The sequence below is a fragment of the Lycorma delicatula genome, chromosome 12 (genome assembly GCF_047948215.1).
Source record: "Lycorma delicatula isolate Av1 chromosome 12, ASM4794821v1, whole genome shotgun sequence".
Taxonomy (NCBI): domain Eukaryota; kingdom Metazoa; phylum Arthropoda; class Insecta; order Hemiptera; family Fulgoridae; genus Lycorma; species Lycorma delicatula.
The window spans coordinates 50516210-50540665 of record NC_134466.1 but is presented as its reverse complement, the minus strand read 5'-3'; the positions used below and the strand labels follow the sequence as shown (position 1 = coordinate 50540665).

At 31.8% G+C, this 24456-nt stretch overlaps 1 protein-coding gene across 2 annotated transcripts in view; it reads left to right on the top strand.

Annotated features, from left to right (window-relative positions):
* Skp2 (S-phase kinase-associated protein 2) overlaps positions 1-24456 on the top strand; it is a 33611-nt gene that overhangs the window by 1545 nt on the left and 7610 nt on the right. For both annotated transcript variants that reach the window (XM_075380085.1, XM_075380084.1), the window contains exons 2-5: positions 12859-13000; positions 16538-16649; positions 20766-20995; positions 21842-21941. In XM_075380085.1, the coding sequence (XP_075236200.1) occupies positions 12859-13000; positions 16538-16649; positions 20766-20995; positions 21842-21941 (584 nt within the window). The remainder of the gene's footprint in view (positions 1-12858; positions 13001-16537; positions 16650-20765; positions 20996-21841; positions 21942-24456) is intronic.

The window sequence follows — 24456 nt, the reverse complement described above, 5'->3', positions numbered from 1 at the left end:
CAGATTAATGGCTTAAATCAAAATTTACAATATAATTATTACTTAAAATAGTTTTTGTGATATCTGTATGTACTACATGATATATCCTTATATCTTAATTAATTATATTAATTATATCTTAAGTCGTAAAATAGGAGTATATCTTTTTTAATTCTGAATTAGTTTGAGTTAGCAGGTCTAAATATTTTGATCTCCCATCGAACTAAAATTATAAGGACATCGGTCCCCATTGTAGACAATATTTTTACATATTTTCTAAAAGATAATCTGATCCTTTTGGTTAAATTACGGTCTTTAATAGTAAAATTGTAATACCATCATCTATTAATGAAAACATGACACAAAATAATTATTGGTGAAGTTATCAATAAAGATTCAATTAGAAATTTGAGAAATTGGTAAAGTAATAAGATCAGCTTTGATGAAAAAGTTAACAATTTTCCTCATGAGTTTTAGAAAGCTTTCTTTCTAGCATAGCCTTTGGTAAAAAAAAAAGCTGACAACACAGTTGTAGGACTTTCCCGTCATGTGGTTTTTTTCTGATGCATGACTTGCACATACAACTTAATTTAAAATATTTGTCATTTTATTTAAACATAATAATTTTTTTACAACAGCTGTACCTCAGTGCTACAATAACACTCCTTGTGGTGATAGGTGGTACTATTGATCAGTATACCCACTTAGCCATGAGTTTATAGCATTTTTTGGGGTAGGGGTGCAATTTTGAATAATATTTTTGCAAATATTATTTTTTAATTGTTAACAAATATGCCAAAGATAAATAGAAGACCTTAATTAGGCTAAATCTGTAGATACCGAGTGACCTTGCTCTACAGCCTCACCCCCTTGACCATTTAAGTTGAAAATTTAATGGTATAAATGTCCAGTATACATAAGTAATCTGACAAAGTTTGGTCAAAATCGGTCCAGTAGGTCTGGAGATGTAAGGTACGAGACACCGAACACACACATACATACAAATATCCAGAAAATTTCAATCGGGTTTTTTGGGTTCCGAAGATGTTAAAACATCAAGATTCACTGAAAACTGCATATGGCCAAATTGGACTGATTGCAATACTTTCCCTTCTACAGCTATAGTGCTAGATGGGAAAATAAAAGTTTAATCATAAAAAAAGAAAGATGCATAGATTTCTAAAGGAGGTGTAAAGTCTAGTTGTACATTAAGTAATTATGTTAAATGCCTAAATATAATTTGTTCGAAACTTCCAGAATTATTTGAAAGTTACAAATGAATTTTTCATAATGCTTAAAGATGATAATTTAATATCAAATTCAAACAATAAATTTAAAACCATGTGGGCAGTTATCAGAAGTGAAAGTGGATTTTGAAGTAAAACAGTTCAGATAATGTCACCAAAAATTCTAAAGGACTAAACTTCCATTATCTCATCCCCTACCAAAGTAGCAAAGGCATTTAATAATTTCTTTTTCAGTATTTCAAACAAAAATATTGATCAGTTTCAAAGAAAGCTATTTACCTTGAATTGTTTTATTGAATTAGTATTTTTATTTCCTGTTTATACCCAGAAAGTTAAAACTTTTATTTTAATTACAGAGTAAATATTACATGGGTGTGGATGAAATTACTGCTAGTATTTTACTGGTGGTTTTAGAGAAAAATTTTGTGCTGAACCTTAACCGGTTTTTGCAAATAATTGAAATTTGATGAAATCAGCGATTGCTAACGTCTATATGCCTACAAGTGCCCCTAATGCTGATGAAGTAGAGTGTGTGTTCAAAGAAATTGATGAAGCAATTAAACAGATAAAAGCGGAAAAAAATTTAATAAATAGTTTGTGATTGGAATGCAACCATCAGAAAAGGCAAGGAAGGAAGTATTGTGGGTGAATACGGGCTGGGCAAAAGGAATGAGAGACAGACTTATTGAGTTTTGTATGAAGTATAATTTAGTAATTGCCAACACCCAGTTTAAAAATCATAATAGAAGAATATACACATGGAAAAAGCCAGGTGATACTGCAAGGTGTTTCAGATAGATTACATCATGGTTAAACAAAGATTTATAAATCAACTTGCCGACCTGCAAAGCATATTCTGGAGCAGACATTGATAGCGATCCTAATTTAGTGATAATGAAATGTAGATTGGGGTTTAAAAATCTGAAGAAAGATGTCATATGAATCGGCGGAATTTTGAGAAGCTTGAGGAAGAGGTGGTAAAGAGAAGATTTGATACGTATGTATTAGCTTGTCGATCGTAACCATAATAATCCTGTAACTTTGGAAATACTTCAAAGTTACGGAATCATTAACATATTTTACATATTAAAAATATAAATATTATTGCTTGTAATTATAGATATAAATTAACCAAACTTAATTTACGCTCTCTTCGCTTGCTAACCTCGACTAATTAACAGTAATGTTTTGATTATTAAATAATTGCATTAATTACTGAATTTATTTTTTAAATACTCAAAAGATTACTGTGTTAATTAGTCAGGGTTAGCGAGCAGGTTAAGATTAAATACTGAGTATAAAAATAGGAAGAGAAAAAGTTATGAGGGTAGAATAATTTTGTTACTTGGGAAGTAGAATTACTAAAGATGGGAGAAGCAGGAGCGATAAATGCCTAATAGCACAGGCAAAATGCGCTTTCAGTCAGAAAGCTCATTTAAAATAAAATATAATTTGCTTACATTTTTGAAAGTTTAGGCCGTAGCTGTATATGAATGTGAAACTGGGACTATTGGATTACCTGAGAAGAAAAGATAAAAGCTTTTCTAATGCGGTACTATAGGAGAATGTTAAAAATCAGATGGGTGGATAAAGTGACAAATGAAGAGATGTTGCGGCAAATTAGTGAAGAAAGAAGCATTTGGAAAAATATAGTTAAAAGAAGAGACAGACTTATAGGCCACTTATTAAGGCATCCTGGAATAGTCACTTATATTAGAGGAACAGGTAGAAGGAAAACATTGTGTACGCAGACAACATTTGTAATATGTAAAACAAATTGTTAGGGATGTAGGATATAGTGGGTATACCGAAATGAAACGACTAGCTCTAGATACGGAATCTTGGAGAGCTGCATCAAACCAGTCAAACGACAAGACAAAAAAATTTAATTCCTTAGATAACAAAAAAGCTAAACATTTTCAATTTTTTTTGTGATCTCTGTAAAACATTCTATTTGTTCCATATTTTTTATTGATGACAAACTGTAGCTACTATAGATAGGAACTACTTACAAATGGTTAGTCATACCTTACCACCCACAAAACAAGTAGTTGAAATTTAATTTTTTTGATAAGTCTGCATGCAAAATTTAGGCCCTCGCTTCAAAGTGTAAAGCGTTAACTGCGTCTGAAATGTTCTCTAACTATACATACATATATATCTGAAGATAATTATTTGAAAGGAATTAAATATTGTACAATAGCAACTCAAAAGATTATTCACTTAATAGATTGTAACCATGTAATTTTAGATACGGAATAAACTGTTACATTGTGCTTTTAAGGTATGTGCAACACTGGTGATTGTATTGACAGAATTCCCATTAATGAAAGTGATAGTATTTCTGTTGCCCACAAAGTGAAATTTCTGGATGTTTTATTAGATGGAAAATTCTTGTGTGATCAAATTGATTTTCATCATCAGCTGTACTGTTCTGCTCTGAATGCTCCTTAAGAAAAGCCTACATATATTCTTACATACAATTGTACATACATACCTTTACCAGATTAGATAATGAAACTGTTTTTTTATAACTAAATACAATGCTTGGGTTTATGAGGAGAAAAGGCCTTATTATGCTTCCATTGTCATTTTTAATAAATTGCTGAACCGTTTGAAGAGGTTCCATTAGTTTATTTAAAATACAATTAAAAACTTTTCTCTTATGGAAACAAAAGTTGGTCGCAACCATTCTGAATTTAAAGGAGGAATCACTTCTTATCACTCTGTAAAAGGGCCCAAATAAACTATTGTAAGCTGACCATCTGTCCGTGTTACTTCATATTTGGTAATTGTTTTGGATCTTTTCCGTTAAGTGGCATAGCATTTGTATTTTGTTGGGAATAGTGTAAATGGGCCTCAGTATAAGATGGAATGACGTCAGTGTTGCGTATTACCAGCAACACGACAGCGATTGGCGTACTGGCTGTGACTCAGCAACACCAGATTATTGTAAAAGCAATTGTAATTCAGTATTCCATTGATTACAATCCTATTGCTTACTTTAATTTTTTTGAATTTATTTAAAAATAAATGTATATTGTACAATGTACAATAATAATCAACGTAACAATCAACAAAACCTAAAGGTTTTAATTTTTTAACGCTTTCTTCGGTCAATTTGTAACGTTTTTTAACATCAATTTCATCATCACTTTTAAATACTAGCGGCATGTCTATCTAAAATAAAAAAATTATCAAAAAAAATCCAAATTACAATATTTTATTCAGAAACTCCGATGGGTCCTTGATTCTTTCAAAACTAACATCATGTTTACTCGTTTGCCGCGCAAATTCAATAAATTATCATTTTCATCGGTCAACGATATAACTAAATCGTAAATTGCTCTCACATCTACCGGTAGAAATTCAAAATAAGGGCGATATGATTGAAGATCATATCGCCCGGATCTACACTCAGCGGAAACATATAAAATGCGGTCTTGATTTTCATTTTTATAACTGACCGAAATAATGTTACATTTCACCCGTACTACATTCACGGGAGCGATGTTTGTTATTTGATCCGAAAGATGCGTCGTATTCTCTTAGAGAACTCTCGCTCCATAACCCAACACACTGCCGATACTGCAATTTGTATCCGAAAAGTCTATCGATACAGTGCTTTTAATTTCACACTGTAACGTATTTGGATTTGCTTGCAATGTGATGGTTTGATTAATTTTATTCTGTGTATAGTTACAGATATCTTCAATTTCATAACTACCTGTTGGTATTGTTATATATTGCTTTTTTGTCAACACATAATTATTATTTTCATCTTTTTTGACATCCTTTTCCAAAGCGAAACAAAATTTATTATTTTTGTTTTCCTCGACGTTCGGGATAGTGTTGGCGGTCATCAACCATTTGATACCCAATTCTTATTGGCCTTTTGACAGGTCGATCGGCGGAAAAAATGATTTTTTTATCTTCGAACTGTTACCATCAATCGATAATAGACACGACATATCTATTTAGAAAAAATAAAAAACAAAAAACGTATAATTTATTCGGATAAAAATTCTAAACATAATCGACCGCAAATCACATCGTCGTCGGTTTGATATCTGTTGTAATTGTACGTTACGTTGGAGTTTCTGAAATAATTCATCATTTCTGAAGGCGGATGCGCATTCTACCAAAATAATCTACGTTTTTGTCGATTTTTCGGAAAGAAACCCAATGCGTACCGCGGCCGTTTGAAGTGTCTAAATTCACTATCGAACATTCATTTTTCCAAATCTTTTTCGGTAAAGCGTCCAACATAAAAACACCGCGGAATTGTGAAATTTTCAATTGTTTTGCGTATTCAATCATTTCGTGATCGTACAAAGCGCGATTTGGTATTGAATCGATTATTTTTCTTTCTTAGCCGTACCGCCGCCTTCAATCTCAATCGACCACCTCTTTTCAGTCTACCGCCAAATTTGGATTTAAGTTTCATCGCGTTAGTTACTGTGTAGGCGGCCGCTTTTTCAGTCAAACTGCTATCCGGCGCGAGCACACTTTCCCAAGCCCGTTCGACAAGCTCTATCGGCTCGAGATCTTGTTTTATTATCTGAATATTTGGAATAAGCTATGTCGTGCAGTTTACACGCTTCATCTAATTTATTTATGCCTCTATCACCACGCTTCAATCTCTTATCCTAGTTCGTGCCCGGACCGCAATAATTATAACCTGGAATATGAGCTTCGAACTGTAATAAATCCTTATTGATTACTGACCCGATTATACCGCGTCCCCCTATTTTCTTGGAAATATTTTTCTTCTTCCCTTCATATTTCTATATATAAAAAAATTATTTTTTCATTCAAATACATTATTCATTGTGACGAACCAAATTTATTTTTATGCCATCATTATTGTTTTTATAAATCGCTTTCGAAATTTCCTTAATGGCCGTCTCTATCGCGTCATCTATATATCTGTCAACTTTTTTTTAAGCTCGGTATTTTCATTCTTTATAAATCGTAAAGTATTATCAGCAAACTTTACCATTTCATCTTCTATGTATTTTCTAATAACCGCATCGTATGCATTTAATTTTTCCAAACCTATAAACTTATAAACTTTTCTTAGAGATTGATTGTGTATTCATCAAGCATACTTTTGGTTCGACGCATATTCAACGCATCCGCTTCATTGGTAGGATCGGACACGTTACACAACCTATGATTTTTTATATCGTAATTTCCTTCGGTTGTGATGGGGAAACCCGACGACATTTGTTTGGCATGTTTCAAATTCACCGCATCCGAATCACCGATAGGATCGGACACGTTGCACAATCTATGGTGATTTATATCATAATTTCCATCACCAGTCAACGGAAAACCTTCCCCGGGAGGCCCTCGTTTTACCTTTCCTTTACGACAATTACGACCTAATCTTAATCGTGACATTTCTATAATTGCAAAAATAAAAATTAAAAACAAATAATTTATTCTTCAAATTCAACTTGTTTCAATTCTTTAATTATGGATATCAGTTCGTTAGAAACGCCCTTGTTTCCGGCTTCATATTAGGCTACAAGAGTATGCAATCTAGCTACCAGATCGTTTGGATCGTGCCAATATAAATAGACCGGATTATAATTGAGTTGCGCGTGCAACAACCCGGTGCCGCTGAACGATGTCGATGGTGTTTTATATGGGGAAATTGATCTGACGGGTCTTTTTGAAGGGAACAGCTTTCTGATGACTTCGTTGTATTTGGAAGATTTATTCGTTTTTACTGCGCCGGCGTCCGTCAAGTGAGCACCGGTACGCTTCAACATTTCACCATAAGTTTGTATATCTGCCGTGTGAACTTTTGTCAGATCTGGATTTTTGAACAACAGCTCGAGGACGCCCGGTGCGGTCGAATATATCATCTCTCCCAAATGCATTTTATCACCGACAAATTCAGTTTTAATACCGTCCAATGTAGCCGTATCTGTATTTTTATCATATTTCATGATAATGAAATATGATAGCCGTATACATGATACTTTACTCTCCGTAGACTGGACTTTTGGACCAGTCTTCAACACTTGTATGTACGGTTTTACAGCTTCTGAATAATCTTCACTTGTAATTGTTTCTTGCGTCACAGAAATTTGTGTAGATGGAGTGTCTGGCAAAATATCTATAAATTTAACAGGTTCTTCGCCACTTTCATACGCAGTTTGAGTTTGTTCGCATGGTAGAGTTGTTTGTTGAGATAACATGTTAGAAGAAGCTACATCTTCATCGTCTGCAAGGTTTAAATCTTGTTCCAACAAACTCAATCCACACCTCTCTTGATGACTAAATTACTCAACGGTCTATCGCCCAATTCGCGTCCTACTCTATCTATATCAATTTTTCTATCGGTCGGAGGTGGAGGAGGCGGTTTTGGTTTATCTATTTTTTTCTCTAATTTCTTGGATCGGTTCGATTATCGGTTTGAAACGTTTAGCGAATAAAGCTTTCTCTTCGGCTAAACCCAACACGAAAGCCGCGTGTTTACGTTTAAAATCTTTATTCAATCTATCAATTTCCACCATTTGTTTCTCCTTCTTATACATTGTTCTATATATAAAAAAAAAATAAAAAAATAGAAACAAATAATCTATTCGCCTTCGACGGTGGGTTCAATATAGCATCGCTGCGTTCAATCGATGATAAATTTATCCATACCGTTCCGATAGCGACCCTTATTTTTATCGGTTTCTTTATCGATAACTAGAAAACCATACCGGTTCGCGTTCCAAACATGTTCGCACACCGATTTAATGTTGTCAAAGGACATGTCGACGTTTACGAGTTCATCGTAATGTGTTGTAAATTTAAACCGTCTTGTCTGAACAGAATTAGAAAATTGCAATTGTCCCGCACGAGTTGTTTTGGTATTTTCGAATACGTTTGCGCCAGATAGAAGCAATCAATTTTATGATGACCCTTCGGAAAATAATCACAGATATTGTTTTGCTTTTGTTCAATCACATCATCGAACACCATTATCGAATGGAGTTGAATCGCTTCCGGTTGTGGAACCTGATCGTTTTCACTGTGTTAATAGTAACCCAATTCTGGATTCAACATTATCAGGTTTGATAACATTCTATATAGAGGTTAGTGGAGGGATTTAGAGAAAATGTACAAGTTCTGAAAGCGTACTCCGTTTTCTTGAACTAAAAGATTGAAAACAATTGTTTTACCGTAATTCGATGGGCCGCATACAATACATCTGATAGTGTTTGGCAAGAGGGAACCGTGCTTAGTTGGTTTTTGAATCCGTATCCCTTCATTACGTTCATGATGGGAAATTTTGTTTTTGTTGCACTTCCTTCATATCTCTCTTGTACTTAAAAAAATATATTTAAACTAATAAATTATTTATAAGTTAAACTTATATCAATTCCAATGACTAATAGTAAAAAGTTACGATTAATTTTTGATAAATCATTGTGAAATTCTTTTCTAAATGTCTATATCATTACAATAATTATTATCAATAATTTTTATCTAAAACAATGATACTTTTATGATGAGTGTGATAATCTATCTTCAAATATATTGCTTCGCAATCATTATCTAAATCTTTAATAATATAATACAACGAAACAAGAGCGGATTTAATTCTAGATTCTACCTCTATTTGACTATACACATATTCATCTAAAAGTAGTGAATATTCAAACTTAAATGTTGAAGGAATATAATCGTACTTATCATTACTTTTAAAGTAACAATTTTCACAGATAATTTTTTTATTTCGAAGCTTCATCTCACTATATTTAAAATATCAAATGATTTTTCAAATAGACTATTCGCAAATTTTATAATAGAGTATTAATAGTAAAAAGTAAAAATAATACATCCACACGAATGAAACAATCAATTCTATCATCGTAATGAGAATCTATATATATATATAAATTGATAAAGTGATTAACAATAAAAAATTAGTATTAAACATCATTCAAATCTATCCCTGAATTGTAAGATTTATCAAAACCTAACCATTTTACGTAGGCTTTGTTGCCTTTTCGTATGAGAATTTTCTCAATTTGATATACGTCTTTGTGTTTTGTTTTTTGCAATTCGTGGTGATAAAAACGACCGTTTAGAATTTCATTTCTGGAATCTATCAATTCATACGTTATGGGTCGAGATTCCGAGTGAACTGTGTATTTTGAATATTTCATTCGTCCAATTGGGCAAATAACCCTTGTCGAATAACGTTTTATGTTTGCTTATACGAACGGGATCGTCGACTTGAAATTTAATCTTTACAATATTCGGTTTCCTGTCGTACTTTTTATTTAAATTTGCGAGGACTTGCTGTTCATATTTTTGATTCACATCTTTCGGTTTAAATTTTGTAGCTGAATGCATCGTATTATTGTATTCATCAACAAGATTTTGCAACATATGTATGCTACACCAGGTACACTACATGAATTACATTTACTAGGCTACACAACAACATCCAACACAGTTTTCTCTTTCACTTACACTTGATGGTGTTGCGACATCGTACGACCTGCAACTGTAACCCAAGGTGGGAACTATCGTGCCGATGGTTGAATGGTTCTACGTAGTGAGTCTCGAACGATGTCCTCTAGGCACCTTCTAGAAATGAATTTGAGGGAAATTACTGACAAACTTAGTACTCAAGGTGTTGTAGAGGTGAGACGTATGACGAAACGGAAGAACCGACGCCGTCCCTTATACTGACATTCGGTCTTCCTGTTCCTCTAGAGAGGATTAAAGTGGGTTACCTCTCCGTTCGGGTACGGCAGTTCATTCCCAACCCACGGCGGTGTTTCAGATGCCAAAGGTACGGTCACACTACAACATCTTGCTCGAGGTCAGAGGTCTGTGCTCGATGTGCTACTGAAGGCCACAATGACGCTACCTGCGAGGAAAGAGAAAAATGTGCGAACTGCAACGGTCCAGAGATTGCCCAACTTTTAAGGAAGAGAAGGCGATTCCCAGGATCTGTACTGAACAGAAACTATCCTTTCCGGCTGCACGCAGGGAGTACTCACGGAACCTCGTTCAACCTGATGTGTCCTTCGCCACTGCTGCGTCAAAACAGGCTGCTTCACATACTCATATTCCACAGTGCGGATCCTGCACGGAACCTAAGAAGCTCGTTCAGATGCTTTCTGATCAGGTTGCTTCGCTTACGGCCACTGTTACCGGGCTGACAAGGATGAGTGACAAGTCGTGCGTTACAACAACTGAACCCAGCAGTGTGGTCCGTACAAAAGTCCCTTCTCCCAAAGTGCTGCTGACAGCCACTATTTCCGGGCTGACGAGGGTGAGTGAAAAGTCCTGTGTCGCAATGGCTGAATCCAACAAAGTCGTCTATACAACAGTTCCTGCTCCTAGCGTGCTGCCCGTAAGGGCCGAGGCTACCACAGACGGCGATAAGCCATCAAACAAAGCCCCCACGAAAATAAACCGCATGACCGCCCCCTCTGGGATGTCAGTAGCGACGTCCCGTTCTCATAAATCTCCTCCGCCGTCTCCCCATATAATGGAGGATATGGTTGAGGAACCTCCCGACCCAACGGCGTCGGAGTTACCTAAGTTGAAGAACTCAAAAAAGAAGAATAGAATCACGTACAACTGAATTCTATGTGGTTTCCTGGGTATATTTATTATTTATTATACTTGTACTTTTTACTTTATTTTAATTTTATGAACATTATTCAGTGGAATGTTCGAGGTGTACGGTCCCGCATTGCAGATACTGGAATACTGGCGCAGGTGCATGATCCGATTGTCATGTGTTTCCAGGAGACTCATCTTCTGCGACATGACCCAATCGCACTCAGGGGATACTTTTGTGAGAGGTTCGAATGTGTAGCGGACGGTAGAGAGAGTGGTGGAGTGGCTATTTTCATGAAGGATGAGGTATCAGCTACAAGGATTCGACTGACCACTCTCGTTCCTGCTGTTGCGGTGAAGATCTCTGTCCCCTTCAAGTTGCATATCTGCAATCTGTATCTCTCGTCGAACACTGAGTTCAGTGCTCTGGATATCTCAAACCTCCTCACACAAATACCATCTCCATCGTTAATAGTAGAAGTCTTCAATGCCCACCATGTTTCTTGGGGCTCGACTTTCTGCTTCACTCGGGGAAATATAGTACACAATGTAAGACAGGACTTGGACCTTTGTTTGCTGAATGATGGATCTCATACATTCATGTCTTTATCATCTGGTACTGTGTCTAACATCGATCTCTCCATATGCTCGCCTGCTTTACTCCCTCATTTTGATTGGTCTGTTTGTGATGATTTTCATGGTAGCGACCATAAACCAATTGTTATTGGTTTCGGTGGGGACCACGAGATTCGGAGAAGGCCACGGAGGTGTATTGTTGAAAAGGCGAAAGGATGGATATCGTAAGGCCTTCCAATCGCAGTATGACGTCGGTGCGAACGTCCTTGAGCAACTTTCCTCTCTTACGTTCTTAATACTTGAAACTGCAAGCAGATATGTCCCACAAACATCGGGCAATCCTAAACGTCCTTCCGTTCCATGGTGGAATGATGATTGCAAATGTGCTATTCGGAATCGACGGCGGGCACTACGCAAATTCAGTAATAGACCTACAACTGAACATCTAGATTTGTACCGCAGGGCTAGGGCGGTATGCCGTCGGGTCTTCTTGACCGCTAAGAGGAATTCATGGACGAAATATGTGAACACCATCTCAAGTACTACTCCCACTGTGTGGAAAAAAATCCATGCAATTTTCAGGTCGCTAAGGCAATCTATTCTCGGTCTCGTCGATGAGGGAGAACTCCTTACATCATCTTCCGCTGTAGCAAATGCTTTAGCGAAATCTTTCCGCTCGGTGTCTCTCACTTCATCATATAGTAGCGACTTTCAGAGGTACAAAGCACAGATGGAAATATTGGTGTTTCGGTTGGTGAATTGAACACTCCATTCTTACTTAAAGAATTGTTGCACGCACTTAAGAACTCACGTGACACTTCCCCTGGACCAGACAACGTTCGCCTTTGTATGCTTTCGAACCTTCATAAATCAGCACTACAACATCTTTTGAGTATTTACAATGGTTTATTCTCCGGACAAGTCTTTCCGCCCTGTTACATTAGTTTTGATGTACAAGTCAGTATTTTCAGTGTACAGGTCTTTGTACACTATTGAATTACAACATTTCTTTTGAGGATACTGTGTAACTTACAAAGGGTGTAACTTGAGTGAAAGGAATTTCTGACAAAAAATTTCAATTGTAATGAATAACTTAGGCCATAAATAAGGTAAATAAATTAATGTAGGTTATAAATTCCAAATTGCATCAAAATTGGAGGCAAGGCCCTAATTGTAAATAACTACAAAAAAAATTAATTTGAAAAAAATTAGTTCAACTGAGAATCAACTTACTGTTTTTTCCTTTGAAGTTGGTTAAAAAGTATTCACAATTGGACGTAAAATATATAAATATTTTTATAAATTTTTTTTGAGAAGGTGGTGGTGGTCTGAAAAAATGTACAAACAACTTTATTATTCTGAAATTTTTCTATTGTCTGGTAACTTGACATTAGTTTACAAATGAGATATTGTAATTTGTTAATACAATTAATTTTTTAATTTTATTAATTATTTATTATTTTTATAGGAAAAAAACGAAATGTACCAATGAGGATTTAGACATAAAACTGGTGTCATACAAAAATTGGAGTATTGAGAATAATGAACTGTTAGAGATGGGAGTTAATATGTTACCTTCATCTGAAATTAATGAAAATAATTTAAAAGAGGTAAACAAATCATCATACCTGATCTGCATGACCAAGAAATAATTATAGTGCAATTTAGGTAGAACTGACTGTATTCAAATCCTTTGTACATAATAAGGGAACTGAACCTCTTTGAAACCATTAAATTTCTTTCTTGTCACTTAATTTAGGATGTGTTTTTAAGACAGTGAAGCATTGTATATGTGCTGCTTCACAACAGAAAGAAATGCATTAAATCTAGTACTTTTATTTTCTTCGAGTTTTTACGGCTCGAACACAATTTAATGTATCTGAGGTATAAGAGGCACCCGTCAGGTTGCTTTATGTTCCCTTTATGATCAATCCCTCTTTATGTTCACTTTATAATCAGTCGCTCTTTATGTTCACTTTATAATCAGTCGTGGTATCGCATGTAAGGATAACATCTGCTTTACATTGGGCTTGATGTGGTGATATGTAACCGTCAACAAAGAATGGAACAGTAAACTACTCACTTTCTCTTTTAAGTCTTGTGTAGAACACTTCTTATTCTAGATAGTGGTTTTTTACATTCAGGTTGCCCACAACCCTTGTGGTTATGGTTGATACCATATATATTAAAGAGGTAGAGACTTGGCTGAAGGAGCTTGATCATATTTGACATCATTAAGTTGCTTTCCAATTCACGATGGTAGAATGCATTTTGTAAAAAATTAGTCTAATTAATGCTGTTTCAGTTTCTAATAATAAGGATGAGTAGGAGGATAGAGGATGTTTGGAGGTAAAGGAAGGTCAAAATTCAGTCACTTTAATATTTTTTTTGGCTCTAGTTCAAAACTGGGTTTTAACTAGATTTTCTGAATATTTCAGTGTTTCTTTTTTCACTGTTATTAGAACTTGTTTTGAAAATCACATTATAAATGTTTACAGTGTTTCAGTTTTTCCCAAGTTAACTGTAGAGAAAGTTATGGGATTATAAAAAATTACCAGACTGGTGATCACATCTAACCCTTAAGTTTTATGGATGAGTGATAAACTGTTTTTTTGTCATGATTGTATTTTATTGCTTATTTATATATTCATATTATCATGAAGTGTTTCCAAAGGGATTGGGTTAGTTAGGGGATATGTGTTAACAATTCACTGAGTAAATAAACTGAGTAAAAAAAAATTTTTTACTCAGTTCAGGAATTTCTGAGATTACTGCAGTAAAAAAAAAGTAAGATGAAAGTTCTTTATAAACATAGGCTTGGAAATGCTTCATTAGCCAGTGTTGGCTGGTGAAAGATTTAATCCTGATTTCTGTAACTTTGGTAAAATTAAGCCAGACTGTAATTCTTTGGAACCAAATAAGGGGTAAAATTAGTGGTTTTGTATAAATCTGAACTGAAAAATTGAAAAAAAACCAGTCCCAGAACTTTAATTAGTAGTTTTTGAGAAATCTGGGGTAAAAGACAAAAGATTATGGTTCAAAAATACACTATTTTATGTTTTGTGTGAAATAACTTTATTAAATGGGCAAGAAGGTCATAAAAGTTTTAAATAACACTTGTAGAGAATTTGATTCTGAATAAAATTGTGTGAATATAGTCCACAAAAACAAATTCAAGCATAAGAATTTTGAAGGTTATTATAAACAAAAATGTGGCAGATTTTTACAGTACTATGATTTTTACAGTATTATGAAACAAAAGGATTAAATAATTTAGAAAAATACAATCTAACAAACTTACAAACAATAAAAGAAGTTACTGAAAATGTCTGTCATGGATACGACACTACATGATGAACAATGTTTTTGGTGGCTTTCCATATTTCAACATGGTTTTGATATTAGTTGTGCCACACTGAGTATCTAATAACTTACTCTTCTCTTGAATTACAATCCAAAAACAAGATAAAACTGAGATTCTTTTGTTCGTTTACAAGTGATTTCAAGTGGCTCTACAGGTGGTAGTTCAAAGGTGTAAGTCTGGTGACCTTGGAAACAAGTTGATAGGTCCACAGTGTCCAATCTGCTTGTTTGAAAAAATCGCACTTAAGTATTTTATAATTGCAAGAGAAAAGTGTGAAATTGCCTCATCATGCTTGAAAATCATCTTCCTTCTTGTTATTAGAAGAAATTGATCTGAAAAATTATTTTTCAGAAAGTTTATGCAATACCCTAAACATTCTCAGTGAAAATACATTGTCCCAGAATTTAACTGTCTATAATACCACTTATGTGGAACGTGTGTTGGTATCCAATTTCAAGGATGCAGTGTGGATTTTCATGATCGATATGTGTTTTTGAATTAAAAATTCCACTTTGATAAATGGGGCTTCATCAGTAAACAAAATAGAATCGCCGTTAATAACATTTTTGGAATCCAGTGACAAAAATTTAAATGTACAGAAGAACTCTAGGAAGTACATCTAGTAGGGCTTTTTGTAGATTAAATGGAGTTCATCTTTTTGAAGAAATTACCATACATTAATTTGTTCTAAACCAATGTGGTAAGAAATTTTTCTGGTTCTGATATCCAGGCTGCATTTAGTGTGCTGAATTATGTTTTCCAATTCCCCAACAGGATGTTCTTGCCATTCAGCAATAGATGAAAAGGACTGGAATGAATCAGTGGTACGTTAGCACTGAAATACTGAAACAAAGTGGCCTGGAATTCCTCCTATTTGGAAATGTTTGATGAATTCTCACTGTGAAGCTCCTGCGTTTCCTTTGCAGAAACCATAAAGTTCATCGGAAAATTTATAAGGCGTTAGATAATGACACATTCATTATTCCATTCACTTATTTAAATGTTTACTGCTGTTAAAATGCAGTAAACATTTAAAAAATGCAATTGTTGTAAATCAGGTGATAGTATTTCCAGCTTCTGAAATAAATTATTTCGAACAAATTTAGATAAAATTAATTTTTAATTATCTTTAGAGATATCTAATCAATCATTTTACTGTGTTTGTTTTATTTATTTTTTTTTTTTTACAAATTTGGATTTTTATTTTTCTAAAATATTTAATTCTTTTGTTTTGTAAAATTGAATTTTTTTTGTTTAATACCTAGCCAATATCCACCATATTTTGATGTGTTTTGTTTTTAATAAATTACAAAATTTTTATGTTTGTATTTAGTTTCTGTAGACTTCATTCATACCACTTTACTCAAAATCAAATTATCTACAAATTTTGTTAAATTTTTTATTTGTTTATTACCCATTTAAAAAAGTTATTTTACATTAAATACAAAATAGTGAATTTTTTGAACCCAGTCTTTTGCCTTTTACTCCAGATTTCTTGAAAACTACTAAAATTACAATTTTGGGATCTATTTTTTCAAATTTTTCAGGTCTGATTTCATATAATATCACTAATCTCTTAAATTTGGTTCTCAAGAGTTAGTCTGGCTTGATTTGATCAAAGGTGCAGAAATCAGGGTGAAATAGTTACCATAATAAAGTGTTTTCATAATATTTCCTAAAAGTTTGTTACATTCTTTGTGAATCCTATACATTATTGTTAGTGTACATTCTATATTCCTGATTTATTATTTTTTTTTTAAATTAAGTAAGATTCTTTTTGCAGATTACCAGTGAAGAGTCATTAAAAAAAGGAATTGATGAATTGAATAAAGATTTACAAACAAGTAGTGAACTTAGATACCGTGTGAAGAAGTTTGCTCAAATGAAAAAATCAGGTAAATATATAAAAGTTTTGTTCAAATTGGTTCATAGATCATATCGGGAAGTTAGTTGTGTTTATATGTATGTGTATATATATATATATATATATATATATATATATATACCTATATATATATACATACAATGTAAAAAGCAAAAATATATACAATTAAAGTTAGTTTATAGTTTATACTTAGTGTTTATACTTTATAGTTTATACTTTTAGTTTATGTACATATATATATATATATATATATATATATATATATACATAAAGTCAGTTCAACATTTTCCTGGAAGAATCAAGAGTAATTAATAAAATCTTAATCAGACCAATGTACAAATTATAAAATTGTTAACTACAAAAGAGAAGTGGTTGTATTTCATACTAATACATAATTATATAAAATATAGTGATGTAGCTGTTTAAAAATAATAAGTAAAATCATATAGAATAAAATAAAAGTTGTGCTGGTATAAATTAGTAAATAACTCAGGGATGTATTTTAAGTGCATGCTACATCAATTAACAATGAAACATTAACATTCTAGATGAAAAAAATATATATATATATATATATATATATATATATATATATATATATATACACACACAGATGTCCCATGAAAAAACTGAGAAACTTTAGGGACATGTTCTACAGTGAAATTAATGAAAAAAGTTCTTATAAACATTGGTCTGGAAATGCTTTGTTATGGCTAGTGAAAAATTTCACCAGAATTTCAACTCTAATGAAAAGGATCCCTTCTGTAATTTTTGGGATTCAAATTAAGGAGTAAAGTTATTGGTTTCTTATGTGATGTGATTTGAGCTAGGAAATAAGTTAAAACAGATCCCAGAACTGTAACACCAGTAGTTTTTAAGATATCAGATGTTAAACACAAAATTCGGTGTTGAAAAACAAGTTTTTTTAGGTTTGTAGTATAATAGCATTGTTAAATGATGTGAAAGATTTACTAACAAAACTTGTAGAGAATCTAATTCAGAGAAAACTAATGTAAATACAGCCAATAAAAAGTAAAAACTTTTAAAAATTGATTTTTTATTAAAACAAAACAGAATAACATGAAATGATAAGTGATAATAGAATAACAAACCATACAGTAATTGTTCGAAATTCTCTTCTTCACAATGTATGCAGCCTCTATTCTGTACTCTGATACAATGTATACAGCCTGTACTCCGCCTGATGTAAAATATTTCTGGTGGCTTTCCATATCTTAGGATTGTTTCATATAAATTCAACAGCATTTTGTATTTTAATGAGTAGCTCTTCTTTAATATTAACTTTTTGTTTGTATTCTATCATATTTTCATAGGCCTCAAATGAAGTAATGCAGTGGCGTTGAGTCAGGTGATTGTGATGGCCAATCCATTAGTCCACCACATCTAATCCAGTTTAAGAAATTAGCATTCAAATGATTTCCAACTACTAAAGAAATATATGGCGCACCATCTTGCTGGAAAATCATTTGCAATCTAGTTTGTAAAGATACATCCTCCAAAGGAGTCTGCAAATTATTTTTCAAGAAATGAATGTGTACGTCTCCTGTAAGGTTTTCATTGAAAAAAAGTCCCAGAATTTTTTTTTGTAAATAATGCCATACCAAACATTAATGTGAAGTCTATGTTGGGAACTAGTTTCCACAGTACCATGTGGATTGTCTTCACTCCATAAATGACTATTTTTAGAATTTAAAGTTATGGGACTTGTTTTATCCTATTTCCCAGCTGAAATTATACAAGAAACCACAAACTTTACTACTTAATTTGGGTCCAAAAAATTACAATAGATCTTTTTATTAGAAGAGTTGAAATCCAGGTGAAATTTTTCACCAACTGTAACTTGAAAACAAAGCGTTACCAAGTTGAATGTTTTTAATTATTTTTACCACTCGAATATGTCTTGAAAGTTTTTTCTGTTGCTTTGTGGGACATTCTGTATACGCACACACATACACACATGCGTGTGTGTGTTCTGTGAATTTGAATTCAACCGGCATTATGATTTCAGGGGAATGATATAATATTTATTGAATCATTTCGTGGTAGTAGAACTGTACCTTCATAAGACAAGTATGTTTAAATACATCCATGTTGGATTGGATTAATAGAAAAACATATAAGCAGTCTTGATTGATATTCATGACAGAATGTAATACATACAGAGAGAGTGCTTTGTTTTATCCTGGTTTACTTTACGATTAAGTAAGATATTTTATTTAATTTAATACCTAACCTTGAAAAACTGATTTGAATTTGCATTTAGTCCTTTCACTTTTCATTAACTTCTTACTATATTCTGTGATGAATGGGTTACTGTTAAAAAAATGCTTTAGTAAACTAATTATTATTTTTTTTAATTAATTATACAAAAAATATTATGAATATGTTCCTTTATTTATTTTTCCTGTATATTGATTAGTTTTTAAAATTAAAAATGAGAAATTTCCTTCAAAATTGTCTTTACATTAACTGTGAAATATGCAATCATACTGAACTTTTATGAAAAGTTTAATTGTTTATTTTTTTAATATATTTGTTACTTTCAAAAATATATTTTAATTAAAAAAAAATTGTTAAACAACAAAGTTTAAATTTAAAAAAAAACTGATTAAAAAATAAACAAGTAATGTTGAAAAAACATTTTAGTATACAAATGAAACAAAAAGTATATGAAGATTACATTTTTGCCTGTTTTTAAATATGTAAAAATTAAATTAATGTATTTTAAAATATTTTTTGCTGCATTGTAAGTGAAACCTCAACTTGTCATTTTAAATTTGTGTATAAGATTTTACTATTCATTCATCTTTACTTTGCCTTTCATATGTTGCTAGAATTTTCTGAATGGGTATTTTATGTTTTTATTTTAATAACTGATGAAGTCTACCATTTGAAAATATTGAGGAATTAGATTACTCTAATAATAAAAGCAGCTCTTACTTGCTTTACTTTTACATGGAATGTGAAGACAAAATGAAAATAAAGTTAATCTTAGCAATTATTACAGACATAACATTATTGATGTGTACAGTACACAGATAATGCTTGCAAATTTGCCATATAACTTTGAAAATCATGGTACAGAAAGATTTCCTGTTAGTAGCTGATATAACAAGTACAGTTTAATAAAAGAAATATTAAAATAAAGTTTATTCTGTTTTCTAAATAACACTCACAGAGTATTATATGTACTGAAAAATTATACCATAATGTACAACATGCCCTTTCTTCCATTATTCTTTATTGCATATTTGATAATGAAGTTATCTGTTTAAATTACACCTAAAACCCCAAACTTAAAACATCTGTTAAGGAATTCAAGTGTCGCTTTAAATGAACATTTATTCAGATACACTAATGGCATTACAATTATAATTTATATATAAAGCTAGTAAATGAAAGATAATAGTAAGCATTTTCATAGACCAAAACTGTGTAATGTGATAATTCTGTTGTTTTGTTTGATTCAGAATAATATTTTTATTTATTATGGATAAATAATTTTGCTTTTTATGTAAATATAATAAATTTATTAAAAATCTATCTAAATTAATTAAATTTACTGGCATCAAATGGTGATCTGAATGTTTTTATACCTTGAAGTCTGTTTTCACTTTCTTCAGTGTGTAATAGTGACTCCATGTTTCATTTAGTGTTTCAAAATGTCAAAGAAACGCAGGGAAATCGTGTTGTAATAAGTCTTGTTGCATCTATCTTTTTTTTAACTATTTTGGATCATCCTCATTGACATCTTCAAACCCAGGAATTATTGATGAAGATTAGACATTTTTAAAAACATTGATACATTACCACCTTTGATTTATGTTTGATCATTTGTTGCATTTGTAATGAAGATTTAAAAATTGATTTATTAAAACACAGTCATGATTTCATATTTTTAATGTTTTATAAAGGAAACATAACTACAATTTTTTAATGAAATACAAAAGTTCATCAATAACACATTTGTGCTGTAAATGTACGGTACTAAACTGATCGTTAGGGTTTTTAATGGTTCCGATTATTGACCCATTGAATTATCAACTGGTCAATAACGGATTAACATATATATGTATTTATATATTTATTTTTAAATCTTTTTCAGCCAATGACTTGTTTACTAAGTTATCTGATGAGATCATATTAATGATAATGCACTTTTTACCAAGACGCTCATTGTTCGAATGCGCCCAAGTTTGTCAGAGGTGGAGGAGAATTGTGTATGATGAGTCATTATGGATACGGATCGATCTATCAGGACGTACAGTTCGTAGTGATACAATGGGTTACATTCTATCCCGTAATCCACTTATATTACGTATGGCACAAGTTGATGTAAGTTTCCTTTCATATAAAAATAATAATAAATGTATGTTTATTGACATAAAATAGAATTATAACAAAATGAATTGTTAAAAAACAAAACAAAATTAACGTACAAAGATTCAAATACAAATAATACTACCATGTCTTTGGCATGACCATGGATTGTCTGCCAGGTTGGCTTCAAGAAACAAAGAAAAAGAAAAAGTTCATTTTTTATAATGTTCAATATTAGTTTTAAGAAAGTATAATTTTTTAGCTTAATGTAAATTTTATACATCAATTTTGTTGGTTATTAAAATTTGGTAGTTATAGGAAAAACATTGTGAAAAAAGCCACTTGCAGCAAACAACTGGAATAAACCTGTATTTTGGTAAAAGTAAGAAAAGTAATATAGAAAAATCATCTGAAGGGACATGTTACCATGCATGAGAAATTGGAATGTAAGAATATGTTAGAGTAAGTTAGAATATGTTGAAATGTAAGAATATACTTTTTTACTGTCTTTTTGATAAAGATGAAAGAGGAATACAGAAAAATTATATTAAGAGACTGGGGTGTAAGAATATAAATATTTTTTATCGTATGTTTTCTTTTAGAATTTCTTGAATTTTTGTGTAAAGTTCATTGAAACATTAAAATAGTATAGGCTTATGTGTCATAATGCATTAAGTAGTGATGAAGAAAAACAATGAATGAATTTTAAATCGTCTATGAAGACATATTATTTTAAAAAATCTTTCACTTAAATTGTATAGAAGGAACTTAGAATGGTAGCACCAGTGGTTCAAATTAAGTTTTCTCTTGAAATAAATATGATCAAATTTTACTATGTATAAATTTATGTTTCAATTACAGGTACAGACACCACTGTTTAAAGAACTCACTCTTACTACTACAGATCTTGCAGCTAAAGTTGAATTTTTAGATCTTTCCATGGCAGTTATATCAAGTAAAGGTATGAACATAGTTATTTTTTATAATCTTATGTTAATTATATTTTTCTTTAATTACAAGTTTTCTTTTTTAATATGTCGTGTTATTGTGTACCATATCAGTTTTAATTTATTGAAAATGTTCCTTTATGTCTCATTTTATATATATATAGTGTAATAAAATGATATAAATTGTTTACTTTCCTTATACGCAGATTTATTTTTCTATTATAACAATCCTTGTCGTCAGTAAGAAAATAATGTGCTACTTTGATTATAATATAAAATTCTACTTGTGGCATTTCTTATCCTTTTTCTAGTCTGTAAATAAAATGTTTTGAAGAATCTCTGAGATTAATCATTTATTTCTTGAATTGATTGATGTGATATTAATATTTGATTTTTTTTTTTAATGAATAAAGAGTACATGTTCAACATATTTAGCTGCAGTTAACAGACCGAAATTGTTTGTACATAATTCTTTTCAGCTATGATAAGCTGTTATTATTGTCAGAATTTTAAAATTATGCTTCATTAACACATGTTACAATGTGAACCTATTATTGACTAAAAAGTTGAATAAATATATTTTTATGTGATTTTATAAAAATTCAATTTTATATTTTTAAATCTGATTTGTATTGTACAGGAAATGTTCAACAACTAAAAATGAGTTCTACTTTGTTGTAAAGTTTGTTGTATGTTGTACTGATTTATTATTTTTTATTCCAAAAATATTTATTCTGTTTATCATGTTAAAAATATTTATAAAAGAAAAAGAAGATTATTATAGCTGTGTTTCCAGTTAAAGTTTTAAAATATTGTTTTGAACAAAATGTATTCATTAAAATGCGTCTGAGCAAGAAAATTATGCCAAAAACTTTTCTTTTTCTTTTAAAAGATTTATTCCCATGTTATTTAAAAAAAAAATATAGTTAGGCATGAATTTTAATGTTTGGAGATGGTTTTTTACACAAAGAAAGGTTGAAGAAGTGCAGTGTGTTCTAGGTAGAGATATTGATTGATATATAAAGGAACATTTTTACTAACCATGCAGACCCTGAGAAAAATCTTTTGACTAAAAAATTAATGTAGTTAAAGAACTATTTGCTATATAAATATAAACCAATTGATTGATGTAAATAATGTATAGCCAGCCTATACATTATTAATTATGGCTGCGTTTGTTAAGTTCAGTATGTGCAGTCATTTATGACCACCAAAAATATTGTTCCAATTTTTGTCAGTTTTTATAATAAAAAGAAAACATTGCTTTACAGTGAGTGTATTGCAAAGTATTTACATGTAAGGTAGTATCAAAATGTTTTTGACAAAATTTTATGGATGTTAATTTTGCCCATTTCATTTAATACATTCTGAACAAGAAAATACTGTTAATCTATGTTTATATAGAAAGAATTAACCATTCAAAGGAAATATTAAAATACATATTTATACCAGCAGTTCCAAAAGATTAATTTCTTGATACCCATCTGTCAAAATACTGGGCATATAAAAAAGAATATCTGAGTTTTAATTTGTTATTTATCTTGGATGAGGTGTACAGCATTGATTTAAGGCTAGAATCAAAGAGAAAAAGGGACAGTTTTAGTCGTGTGCATGGCCATAGATTGATTCCTTATTTTTCTGCTTGGCAGCATCACTAACAGAAACTGCGACTCCTGAGCAGAAAGCCTTCTGTGTTTGCTGTTTTCTAAATGTGAATCTATCATTACAGTTTAGCATGTGTATCGAAAGCTTAATTGTGAACCTTTGGACATAACACACACTGATGACATAATCGCTTTGAAACAACTGGATAAAGGGGAAACTGTTTAAAGGGAAAAGTATGGGATGACTGAAGAAAATTTTGAATGTGTCAGGAAGTCTCTGCTGCAGTATCTAAAAAAATCCATTAAGAAGGCAGCCACGACGAACTAACAATGTCAGTGTGGAATGTTTTAAGGAAACTTACGTGTCCATACTGTTAAAAGCTGTTACAGGCTGTGAAGCTTACCAAATATGCTATGTGTGCTGACTTCAAGATAAAAATGTTGCAATGACAGATCTTGATTATGGTGACCTACTAGGTCACTTGATCTGACTCCATGTGATTTTCTCCTTTGAGCTTTTATAAAGGATATTGAGTATGCGTCTCTGCTACCTACTTATCTACCTAATTAGATCCATATGACTACCCAATCCATAGGGTTGAAACAGCTGTCATATCCATTACTCCTGACATGCTCATTAAAGGATGGAATGAATTCTCCTATCGGTTGGGTATGCCGTGATGAAAGGTGTTTATATCAAACATTAGTAGGGATAGACTGTAAGAGTTACTATTTCATTTTATATGCGATCTATTACTGTAAGTCAATATAAAGAAATATTAAAACCTCAATAATCACATTTCCTTATACTGATTAGGTTGGCTCTTACTTAGTTCAGCAAATCTATTTTCCTTTTTTCACTCATTCAAATCTTTTGATCTATATTTTTTTTCAAGAAGGTGTCATATTCCTATTTTTATATATT